General features: G+C 43.7%; 1 protein-coding gene across 1 annotated transcript in view; it reads left to right on the top strand.

Moving 5' to 3' along the window:
* Nucleotides 1-11,606, top strand: part of PHLPP2 (PH domain and leucine rich repeat protein phosphatase 2) — a gene marked incomplete at its 5' end in the record, with an annotated part of 74,496 nt that extends 62,890 nt beyond the window's left edge. The window contains 6 exons of the mRNA XM_080828021.1: nt 100-262; nt 478-608; nt 1,239-1,349; nt 2,046-2,240; nt 3,903-4,134; nt 6,725-11,606. Coding sequence (XP_080684147.1) covers nt 100-262; nt 478-608; nt 1,239-1,349; nt 2,046-2,240; nt 3,903-4,134; nt 6,725-7,879 — 1,987 coding nt within the window. The 3' untranslated portion in view covers nt 7,880-11,606. The remainder of the gene's footprint in view (nt 1-99; nt 263-477; nt 609-1,238; nt 1,350-2,045; nt 2,241-3,902; nt 4,135-6,724) is intronic.
* Between the last annotated feature and the right edge of the window lie 1,326 nt (nt 11,607-12,932).

Here is a 12,932-nt window from a genome sequence, read left to right as displayed (position 1 = left end):
CGAGCGGCCCTCTGGCAGCGGACCAGGCCGCCGCTGTCACACTGGCTTGGTGGCTGCCCCCTGTGAATGCAGTGTGCTATGTGGTTGTTTCTTTTTCAGCAAACTAAATAAATTGGAGCAGTTGGAGGAACTGAACCTAAGTGGCAACAAGCTTAAAACCATTCCCACGACCATAGCCAACTGCAAAAGGCTTCACACCCTTGTGGCGCACTCCAACAACATCAGTATTTTCCCGGAGATACTGCAGTTGCCTCAGATCCAGGTACTTTTCTGTGACTGAGCGGTGTCCTGCTGGGGAAACGGCAGGTCACTCTCTTCTCGTAGAGGAGAAGAAAGTGGCAGTTCAGGATCACAACAAATTTAATCGATTCCTGGGAAGAAATGATTTCTTTTGAGGATATGGTAGGGGACTTTTAGGGATCTAAGAATTCACTGCCTGTGATGTATTTTCTTTTGATTTCCCCATTTTCCTCTCAGTTTGTAGACCTAAGTTGCAATGACTTGACAGAAATCCTGATTCCCGAGGCTCTGCCTGCTACTTTACAAGACCTTGACCTGACCGGAAATACGAATCTGGTTCTGGAACACAAGACGCTGGACACATTTAGGTAGGAAAAATTTTGAAATTGAATCCACACGTGCTTTTAATTCCATCAGCCATGCCAGTGATCTCCTGTAGAGGTCTGTAGGGATCTTGATTTATTAAAGGGAATAGAATGAATTAGGCCATAGAGCCCCTCTGTTCTTTTACTTAATTCAGTTATGGATAGATATTTTATCCAGTAGACAGCCCATTTGTATCGGAACTCAGCGTCATGGGTACTGCTCAGCCACACACTGAATATCTGTACATAGACATTTTAGGTGGCTTGGATTACACTGCATTACATCATTTAAGAGATGATGCAACCTCAGTCATTGTACCAAGCCTTCATTGTATCAGAATATTTAAGTAGACAGTTGGCTAAGACTTGGAAATCTTTGGATGTGCTTGGTTTTTCATTGAAATGAACAGTACCAATGGCCACAATATTTGACCACCTATATCTTCCTCCAACCCTTTTTCTTTCTCCTCCTCCTTAGCCCGTGGGTTAGCACACTACTTTCCTTGTTCTCTCTGGAGATGAGTCTTGGTCTGTCAGCAAATGATTTTATAAAAACACATGTTCTTTGGGGATAGTTTTTGTGAAACACAGAAGCTTATGTGGTCTCATCTTCCCTTCGTGCACTTTCCACAGCCATATCACCACCTTGAAAATTGACCAGAAACCTTTGCCAACCACCGATGCTACACTTACATCAACCTTCTGGAGCCATGGACTGGCTGAGATGGCAGGGCAGAGAAATAAGTGAGTATCTTGGCCATGGAGAAAAATTAAAAAGGCAGCCTCTGACATCTGATCTGGGGCTGAAAGCTGGGCCAAGTTGATTCCAGTGGGACGTAAACACATCATAGAATGCCAGCATGAGAGAAGACCCCTCTGAGAGCATGGTGCAGGGAGACAAAACCAAGATGAACACACAGTCCACAAAATACCAAACATCCCCTCTCACGGCTGAAATGGTAACTGCTTTCTCCTCATGCTAATCTTCTTTCCGTATAGATCAGATTTACTGAGATACCGAGCCGTAGAACGACCCCACTTGCGACAGCACCTAATCTTGGTGGGCATTGTCCCTTGCTGCGAGGCATGATAGGCCTAGTTTGCTCCGCCGTAGTTGTGCTCCTGGGGGTCTCTGGCTGAAGGATGTTGACCATACTAGTCCTTAATCACTACTAGAGGAAAACGTTGACTCTTTCCAGCCTTCGGCAGCACTGCAAAGCGAGTGTGTACTGCCCGTGAGTGTGGCTGAATTCCCCTGTTTCTTATGACATCAACTCTTTTAGGTGCTACTAATTACCTCATACTTTTTTCACGTGTAGATTAGAATTTACTACTGTTTTTTCCACCCGCCGTTGATACTTTTCAAAGAAGGCTACCTGGAGAAGAATCCTTTTACCATAACTTGCTTTGATGTTTGTTTTTCTCCTATTTGTGTTACAGGCTGTGTGTCTCTGCCCTGGCTGTGGATAACTTTGCAGAGGGGGTGGGCGCTGTGTACGGCATGTTTGACGGGGACCGGAACGAGGAGCTCCCTCGCCTCCTCCAGTGCACCATGGCGGACGTGCTTTTGGAAGAAGTACAGCAGTCAACAAATGACACGGTGTTCATGGCTAACACCTTCTTGGTATCTCACAGGTAAGCAGGTGGGTTGAATAATCCCTGACTCGGTTCTACTTTTGGAACATAAATCTCACTAAGCCAGAAGGTCAGGGTCTAAATTTATAGGTACAGGATCAAGGTCTCACCTTGATCCTTCTGCTACAACTGTTCTCTGGACCAGCATGGAGAAATGTGGGGCCTTTGGTCCTTTATTTATTTATTTTAAGATTTTTATTTGAGAGAAAGAGTACGAGCATGGGGAGGGGCAGAGGGAGAAGCAGCAGCAGATTCCCTGCTGAGTATGGAGCCACACACAATGTGGGGTTCCATCCCAGGACCCTGAGATCACAGCCTGACCTGAAGGCTGATGCTTTTCCGACTGAGCCACCCAGGAGCCCGAGGACATTGGTCCTTTGAAGAGCCTGGGGGGAGCCATTTGTTTTCCCTGTTGAACCCAGAGGCTGCTGAGGATCTGGAAAATCCAGAAATTGTGTGTAGAAGGTTGATTGTGTATAAGTGCATTTGTACTTTTGGGTGGTGCGTAAGCTTTTGTAAGATTCTTCACAGACTCAGTGACCTACAGAAAGTTAATAAGCACTGATCAGATTTGTGTGTTTAGAATACTTCTTATTGGGGATTTACCAGTTAATCAGCCACTTAAGGGCAAAAACTATATAACCAAACTATTGAAAATCTCTTAGTAGCTAATATAGCCTCGTGTACATCAGGTGGGCTGTGGGAAGGCCGTGCACAAATGAGAGGTTATAACCTTGTATCATCCAGGTTGAGATGGAATAGCTTGGAGCCCAAGCTGGTATTACCTCTTATTATAACACAAAGCAAAGATGTTGGGAAAGGAGTCTATTTTTCAGTAATGGACTTGAGCTAGGAACTTGGCAAAAGAAAGAGTTTGGGAAAGAGAACACGGTTTATGAAGCACCCCCAAGAGCCAGGCAGAAGACCAGTCTTTCTTTCTCATACCATATCTTTAGTTTTCCAAACAAGCCAAAGAAATGGGTATTTTCTCAGAAAAATTTCTCAGACAACTGTCTTGCTATGGATCTGCAGTGAGCAAATGGCAGAGCTGGAATTTGCAACCGGATCTTTCTCAAAGTATCTGCTCTGTGCTTAGCATTGTGTGCTAGGTGCGAGGGGATGGATGCCCTGTGTACGGGACATAGAGGAGGGAGAGTGTGGTCCCTCTTTGGAGGACCTCGCAGCCTAAGTGAGTGGTTCTCAAAGTGGTGTACTAGGAGCAGCATCCTCAGCACCACTAGGAACTTGTTAGAACAGCAGATTACTGGGCCAGCCCCTTACCCACTGCATCAGAAACTCTGGGGAGGGAGCCCAGCCGTCTGTTCTAACGAGCCCGCCAGGTGACTTCTGATGGGCTGAAGTTGAAAATGACTGAATGAAAAAACAGTCTATGATCAGACACAAGCAGAAGCTGTAGACAAAGATGTAGCTTCACTGGCTCCCCCACCCTCAGCCTGTTTGTAAAATCTCTTTTCTCAGTCAGCTGTGCGTGGAAGGCATGTCCTGTAGTTAAGAGTCTGCCTTCAGGTCAACACCGGGCAGCTGGCTCTTAGTCACGTGGCAGAGAAACGAGGAACACGTGGACACAAAGGACTGCTTCTTACTTCGACAACTTCATTTTCTTTCTTTCTTTCATTCTTTTTTTTTTTTTTTCCTAAATAGGAAATTGGGAATGGCTGGCCAGAAGCTGGGCTCCTCCGCTCTCCTTTGTTACATCCGCCCCGACACTGCCGACCCAACAAGTAGTTTTAGCCTGACTGTAGCCAACGTTGGCACGTGCCAAGCGGTCCTGTGCCGCAGTGGGAAACCAGTGCCCCTCTCGAAAGTCTTCAGCCTGGAGCAGGACCCGGAGGAGGCTCAGAGGGTGAAGGACCAGAAAGCCATCATAACAGAGGTGAATCTCACTCTCTACCAGTTGCTTCTGCTTCCCAAATCTACTGAAAACTGTTCTGCATACAGGCAGTGAAGGTCCATTTTCTTTCCGTCAAGCCTGGTAAATTGTATCCAATCCAGAAAATAGTACTAGAAGACAATCTAATGAATAGTTAATGACTAACAAAAAGAAAAGGCAAATTAGAAATGAAAAATCCCAATTTGTGATCCTTCAGCTGATAGCTAGCACGTAAACTGAATGCACATGTCTTCCTTGGTTAATTTCCAACTCCTCTGGTTTGTTATTCCAAATAGAAGAAGAAAAAATTCTGCAGTTTGACATCACTGTTCTGAAGTGCAAAGTTTTAAGATATTTTTACTGTTTATATTGTGTCTGGCTTAGTATGCTCTGGTGGTTTGGTTTTGTTTTTTAATAATGAAGCATCAGTATCTCTACTGTTTTATAGCTTGTCTCCTTTTCTAGTAATTAGCATCACATTTTTGCTTTCAAAGAGACTTTAGTAATTGCATGTGAACACTGTTTACTGCAAAAGCGGAATTCTGCTCAGATGCTTTGCCCATTTTTAATTGTTTCTTTGTTGTTGAGTTTTAAGAGTTCTTTGTGTATTTTGGGTACAAGTCCTTATCAGACATGTGTTTTGCACATACTTTCTCCCAGTCTGTGTCTGTCTTTTCACTTTTTTTTTTTTTTTTTTTAATTTACTTGACACAGGCAGAGATCACAAGTAGGCAGAGCAACAGGCAGAGAGAGAGGAGGAAGCAAGCTCCCCGCTGAGCAGAGAGCCCGATGCAGGGCTCGATCCCAGGACCCTGGGATCATGACCTGAACTGAAGGCAGAGGTTTTAACCCATTGAGCCACCCAGGCACCCCTCTTTTCACTCTTTTAATGGTGTTGTTTGCAAAGCACAGGTTTTAGTACGAATTTTTTTTAATTAAAAAAATTTTTTTTTCTTAAGTAGGCTCCACACCTAATGTGGAGCTTGAAGTCACGACCCTAAGATCAAGAGTCAAATGCTCTACTGACTGAGCCAGCCAGGCGCACCCCAAGAAGTTTTTAGTTTGAATGAAGTCCCACTTACCTTTTTTTTCTTTTATGAGTTCATGCTTTTGGTGTTTACAAACTCATTGCCAAACTCAAGGTCACCTAGATTTTCTTCTGTGTTATCTTCTGGAAGTTTCATGTTTTAATCTATGTGGATCTGGTTTTAATTAATTTCTGTGACAGATGTAAGCTCAGTGTTTAGAGTCCTTTCTGCTTTTTGCATGCGAATGCCCAGCTGTTGCAGCAGTATTCATTGACCAGAAAGTCCTTTCTCCATTGAAGTGCCTTTGCTCCTTCGGCAGCGATCAACGGACCATATTTGTGTGGGTCCATTTCTGGGCTGTCTGTTCTGTCAGAATTCTGTGTAAGGATTATCCAGAGGAGATTCCACCCAAAGAACACAAAACCATAAAAAGGGCCATGACAATGTGGGTTGATATTAAGGAGATTCTGGTAAACCAAGGCATTAGTCTCAGGAGGGTCTTTCAGTCAAAACAGAGGAAAGATAAAAGATAACTTTGTGTTTGAATAACCTCTTTTTCCAGGATTTAGATAATGTTTTGGTTTTTCTTGGGGCGCCATAGGCAGGCAGGAATTATTCTTAAAGTGTCAGTTTAACCACAGGCATTTATTGTTTGCTAAGCACTTGACTCTTGTTTTATTTACTTTTCACAATAATCCCCATGAAAGAAGTGCTTTTATTTCCATTTTACAGATGAGGAAAATAAAATTTAGAGTTTGTGACAGATTCTGGTAAATGAGACAGCCAAGATTTTTACCAAGAGAATGACCACAACTCTGAAACAAAGATATTGATGACTTTTTAGAGGTTTTGTTTGGTTTTATCTTAAAAAGAAATCAGTACAAAGGATTTGGCAGACGACCATTCCCAACCTGCAAAAGAGGATTATTCTTTTTCCTCTAAGTTTAGAATTATATCCGTTGTGACTTGATCTGCTATTCATTCCAGGTACAGGCCTTACAGATGAGGTAAATTATGCTGTGGAATTCAGACTTGACTTTTCTAGGCTAAATAGCTTTAGAGGTCATTTAATGCTTGCACTACAAAGATTCTCTTAGCCATTTAATATCTAACTGAATCTTTTCTGTCCCAGCTGTGCCTTTAATGCGAAATCATTTTTAGTGACCCACCTCTGTGAGAATACTGGTGATGGAGGGTTAATACCAGCCCTGCTTATTGTTTTTCTAACAGATGTTTCTCTGTTTAAGGACATGCTGGGGCCTGTACTTCTTTGAGAGCCAGTATCTTTTGAGATGGAGGTGCTAAACTTTTAGCCACTTAATTTTAATTGGTTTTAACTGCAGTCCTGTGAACTATTTGGTATAATAACCACATGATACTTTGTCCTTTAAGAATTCTGTACATTCATTTTTGTAAGTCCACTTAAATTATAGAGATCTGAGGAAAAACCATACCTGCCTGTTCTCTTTTACTGTAGAGCACTAGGCATTGTGATCTAGAAAGATAAGAAATTTTGTGTCATTGTTGCTTGTTACTCAGAATTTTGCATTCTGCTTGTCTCCTAGGACAACAAAGTGAACGGGGTAACCTGCTGTACTCGGATGCTGGGCTGTACATACCTCTACCCTTGGATCCTCCCTAAACCCCACATATCTGCCACTCCACTTACCATTCAAGATGAGTTGCTGATTCTGGGAAACAAAGCATTGTGGGAACACCTGTCATATACAGAAGCTGTCAACGCAGTACGCCACGTGCAGGACCCATTAGCAGCTGCCAAGAAGCTGTGCACATTAGCCCAGAGCTATGGTTGTCAGGACAATGTGGGGGCGATGGTGGTTTATTTGAACATTGGAGAGGAAGGGTGCACGTGTGAAATGAATGGGCTCACTCTCCCAGGTCCTGTGGGATTTGCTTCAACCACTGTCCTCAAGGACCCCCCCAAGCCAACCACTCCTTCCTCCAGCAGTGGCATTGCCTCTGAGTTCGGCAGCGAGATGTCCACCTCAGAGGTGAGCAGTGAGGTGGGGTCCACCGCTTCTGACGAACACAACACTGTCGGGCTGGATGCTGGCTTGCTTCCAAGGCCAGAGAGGCGCTGCAGCCTCCATCCAACACCCACCTCCGCGCTCTTTCAGCGCCAGCCTTCTTGTGCGACTTTCTCGAGCAACCAGTCTGACAATGGCCTGGACAGTGATGACGACCAGCCTGTCGAAGGTGTCATAACAAATGGCAGCAGAGTCGAAGTAGAAGTAGATATCCACTGCTGTAGGGGAAGGGATCTCGAGAACTCTCCCACTCTTAGAGAGAATTCTCCTACCCCGTGTCCTGAGGAACATGCTAGAGGATCGTTTTTTGGGATCCGAAGACAGAACAGTGTGAACAGTGGCATACTTCTGCCGGGGAGCAAGGACAGGATGGAGTTACAGAAGTCCCCCTCCACTTCCTGTCTCTATGGAAAGAAACTCTCGAATGGCTCTATCGTGCCCCTGGAAGATAGCCTGAACCTCATTGAAGTGGCCACAGAAGCACCCAAGAAGAAGACTGGCTACTTCGCTGCCCCGACTCAGCTGGAGCCGGAGGATCAGTTTGTTGTACCTCGTGACCTGGAGGAAGAAGTCAAAGAGCAAATGAAGCAACACCAGGAAAGCAGGCCCGAGCCTGAGCCCCACGAAGAGGATCGGACCGAGCTCCCGGAGGAGTTTGACACGGCCCTGTAACCCTCCCCGAGGAGCCGGAGCGCTAGGCAAGGCTGTGCAGTGTCGGGGTAGGGATCCTTCCGGAGGCACAGTGCCTTTGCTTTCCTAAACCGTAGCTGAGGGGGTAGAACTTGGAGCCAAACGTGGTAAGAGCTATCAGGGTCTTGCTCCGGGATAAGCTAATAAACACCATCAGTGTTAAGTTTCACATTTAACCTGCATTGGAATTCCCAGAGTTACTGGGAAGAAAGCCGATGTGGTTCTGTATCAGTCCTACCACCTGCCATTAACCCTTTCTCTCCTAGGATAATTTGAGAATTTGCCTGCCTGGGCAGGAAAGGGACTTTTTCTGTGGAGGAAATAACTGAAGATTGATTCTCTTTACTAATTGCTGCTGATGGATCTCTGTGACAGAGAAATCACCTTATATCTCAACCTAACTGATGGGATGTGATGTGACCAGTCACATGGCTTTTCATTCTTCTCTACGAGAATACAGCCTTTCGAAATGATGTTTATTGGAAATGTAGAACCAATCAAACCGATAATTTATGTATGTAATGTAATGAGAGCACTTTTCATTGACTGTGAACTTTTTATTTTTGAATCTGCACTCGAGCCAATCTTCTTAGAGGCAGCCCGGCACCTTTGTCTGTAGACAGAATGATCATCAGGTGTTGGAGCGTTCTGTGAGGGTACTAGGAAAGGCCCTGGGCAATCTTCGAACTGTTGGAGGGCAGGCTGGGAAAGCTCCTGGGAAACTTGGGGGAGTAGGATCTTTGGGGATGAAGACGGGGAAGGAAGGAGAATTAAGGCTGCTTCCCCGTCAGTCAGAAAAAGAGATTTAGCTCCTTGACACATGTGACACCTGCCAGGAATTGCCCAGCAGATCACAAGAGAAGTATTTGGGGGCTGGCCTCTTCCCACAATGTGTGATGGAGTTGGCAGCCAGGCTCCTCACATGTAGGGCCAAGGCTGGTGCTGCTTGCATCCAGGTAACCTTGAGTGTAGCAGGTGACTCTACACAGACTGAGGCTGAATGAGAGCAGACGGATGGACGGAGCTCATGGGTTAGACATGTTCCTTCTCTTACTCTAGAGCAGAGGGATCGTTTCCTAAAGTGTCAGAAATGAGTTCACATCTTTAATGTTGAACAGAGTATGCTTCTAAAAACTGCTTATCCACCTCACATGGTTTCGGAGTACTAGGCTCAATTAATAGGAGGAGGAAGGAGGACTTAATTGAGAAAATCCTAAGCTTACAGAAAACCTGGTTTACTGTATTTTTGCACATTCCACATAACCTTAGCAAAATGCAGTTCCTTCCATATTTCTGTTCTGTTGCCTTTTCCATTAGAAGACTTACTTAGGAAACTAATTCCTACTTATTCCTATAAAATTTTGACATTGCTTGATTTCACCCGATGGGGAATGTGCTTTGAATTTTTAGAATACTTTAACAATTAAAAAGAAAATAGTGTGGAACCATGAATTTGCTTTATGAGAAACAAAATGTTAAAGATAGGGTTGAGATATATATAGATCTGGCTGTCCATCTATTTATATCTTTGAGGGAGTTTTTGAAGTTTTTGTTAAAGCAATAGTAGAAAACCAGATGATCTGTCCACAAATGGTTATGTATCCTCATCTTCTCAGAGGCCCCACATCCGTGTGTGTGTGTGTGAGAGAGAGAGAGAGAGAGAGTGGGGTTCACTCCTGGGGGCTTACACTCCAGCGGCTTTCTGAAATTCAACCCCTCAAGAATCTGAGTTTTAGTCCCCATATTGTCAGAAAAACTTGACTTCTCTGTATCAAACTACTGGTCAGCTACTAAAAAGTTTCAGAACTCAGGTCTTAATTTGAAGTAGGGAAAATAATGGCTTATACAAAGTTTAGATGCTGTTAGAAAAGGGGGAACGAATTGTGTGTTGCTGCCCTATTTTTATATGGGGAAATGGGGGGGGGGGATGAAGGAGAAATGAAAATGAAGAAAAAGCCCAAAATAATAGTGATGGGTGATGTGAAACGTCTTGCTACCCAGACAGCAGAGTCTTTGAGTTACAAAACACTGATGCTGTCTGTCTGCAGAAGAAAGTTCCTTTGGGAATATACCACTTTCATAGTATAGCTTCTTAAAAATAGTTCTTTATCTCTGTGAACCCTTTTCTTGTCTTTGTTTCCCACCCTACTTATTGGAACCACCATGAAACCCAGTCCTGAAATGACTTTACCAAAAGTAAATGTATTTACTTTTTAGTCAGAAGAACTCTAAAATTCCGTATGTTCTTTTTACATGGTAGATTTATTTTCAGGAAACACTAGGTTGCATTGAAAACCTTTCATACAGGCTTTCATATCATTAGTACCAAACTACTCTTTTCTGTGACTTCCTTTCATTCATTTCCCTCTATAATTGCTCTGTATTAAAATAGAGGGTAAGAAGGCCATAGTCCGTTACCAAAAATAGATTACAGAACTCTTGACCTATGAGGTCATTTATCGTCGTGTGATCTGATTAGGTTGTCACATGGTGAAATCCAGGAATCTGTCTCCAGGTGAATGTAATCTACTGCCCAGGACTTTACCCAGAGGATGTTTTCCCCAGGTGGGCAGAGTACCATTGATCTCTAGCCCAGAGATTCTGGCCTCTGGGTGATTCTCAGGTCTCTGTGTGTACCTCCCATTTAATAGAGAACTGTAAGAGGATTTGTGAAAGGGTATCACTCCTGCTTCTGGGAGCAGTTCAGGAGTTCCGTGGAAGAAAGAAAAATACATGAGTCTTGGCAGCCATGGTATTCTTGTTTTTATCCTAATGGGTTGGAAATTCATTTTTTGAACATTTGAATGCCACTATGTCATTACGAGTCTACCGTAGAGTCATTGAATTGGCACTCCTCATGCAAGTGAGGGCGTTATTATACTACTGTAGAGTGTATGTGTGCAATAAGCTGATGAATTCATTCCTTGGTGTACGGAAGAGCCAACACAAGAGCTTGGTAATCACTGGGTGCTATTACAGTTGTTTGTAGCGAGTGCTATTTTCCGGGAGACGGAGCCAGTTAGGCGTATCTACTGAATCTCAAACGTTGCTCTTCTTCCCACGTAGACCTTCAGCAAAAGCAGGTACTTGGAAGCCACAGGCTCACCTTCTCTATCTACTCAATAATTATTAATGAAGAGACCTCCATAAGGGAGCATTTGGCTGTTACCGATAAATGTACCAATTATTAAATAATTAGTCTCCAAGCCATTCAGTGATGCCTGCAGCATCACTAGAGAACTGTGTCGCGTCACTTTTTACTTCCCTCCGGGCGGGGCCTTTTCAGACTCCCCCAGTCGTGGAGGCGAGTTCATCTTTCTCTCCAGTTAGTGACTTTTGCCCCGTAGTTGGGTAAGCACTTCCTAGATTGAGAAAAGCAGCTACAGTAAATCCTGCTATTTCCTTCATTTGGTGATCATTCAGTCACACAGAAGCTCCTTGTATTCTGAATTTCACGCACTTCTCCCAGATGCTCTAGGGTTTTCTCTCACTGTTGCCAGTGGATGTCATCCAGACAGTGAGTTCATATCTTATGGTTTTGTGCAATCATTGTTGTATTGTAGTCCTAAGACTCATTATAGTGTATTTTTGATATTTTTGAAATGTGTTAAATTTTTTAATTCAATAATATGAGCCAGAGCATGTTGCAGCAAATCTATTGTTTGTAAAAAATAACAATAACAGTAATAATAAATAAAATAAAATGGAATATCTTTTTCATGGCTTTGTTTTAAAGTGGAATACCTGTTATTTTATAAATACTTCATTTTGGCATGAAACTGTAATTTTCTCTAACTTGTACATAGAATTAGTTTCTTAACCAAAAGCATCTTTAGGATTTTTCTTGCCCCCCCCCCCATTTATTTATTTTTTGCTTTAGAGGAAGATAACAAATGAAACCACATTCCATGACACTATGGAGCAACGAGTTAAGGCAAGAATAAATATTTTCGCTCACCTCTTAAGCTGAAACAGCAATAAAGATTTTTTTATGTTAAGAAACATATTCTGACTTGACTTATATGTTGAAATAAATCCCAAAGACTGGAAACAGTCCTTATTTGCATGCAGGCTGTTAGCTGACTAGAAGAAACTCAGTTAAAAGTAACTGATGGCTCCCAAATCATAGAGCTGGTGATGACACAGAAGGGCCAGTTGGATAACCTAGCAGTCGCGTTTGTCCTAAGGTAAGGGTTTGGTGTCAGAATCTTAGCTGTAGGAGTGCGCTTTGACTCACAAAATACTTAAAATCCAGTTCAGCCTCTAAATTATCTCCTCACCACCCTCCCTCCCCCGCTGGCTGTCTCCCATAATTTCTGAACTTCCAAGCAAGATTAGGTTTCTCTAATAAAAACCAGGTTGAAGTCATTTTGCAGGTCTCCTCCTCATCTGGCAGAACGAACATTTTAAAACCCTGGTGTGTCAGCTGTTCATGGAGCACCTTCAAAGTGCAGGGCTCAGGGCCACCATCTGTATGCTCTAGTGCCTCAGCTCTCTACGACACTCCCCTCCCTACTCCAGGGAGAAGTCAACAACAGAAGTCAAGTCCTCTGCATGTGTTCTCTGCTTCCCGTGTTAGCCCCTGGTACACACAAGAGTGCGTTAGTCTCTCAGAACATGTTCTGAATGTATTGGGTAAGTTTTGTCTCTGCTACCTAAAAGATTTGACTAGGGCCGCCTGGGTGGGTGGCTCAGTTGGTGGTGAGGCAGCCACCTCTTGATTTCGGCTCAGATGGTGATCTCAGGGTCGTGAGATCAAGCCCCACATCAGGCTCCACACTGGGTGTGGAACCTACTTAAGATTCTCCCTCCCTCTCTTAAAGAAAAAGATTTGACATTAGGCAAGTTAAATAACCTAAGACTGTTTTCCTCACCTGCTAAAAATGGAAATAACTCCATCTCTCCCAGCAGTAACTTAGGAGCTTGAACGAGACCGTGCAAATGCTGCCTTAGCCCGGTACCAGGCCTGGCTTATGATGAGCAGTCAACAAAACATCAGCTGTCAGGTAAGCCACTTAAACCTCGAACCTTCATC

The sequence above is a fragment of the Martes martes genome (genome assembly GCF_963455335.1).
Source record: "Martes martes genome assembly, chromosome: 17".
NCBI lineage: Eukaryota > Metazoa > Chordata > Mammalia > Carnivora > Mustelidae > Martes > Martes martes.
Note: the sequence above shows the minus strand (reverse complement) of the source record. Positions and strands in the feature narration are given on the sequence as shown.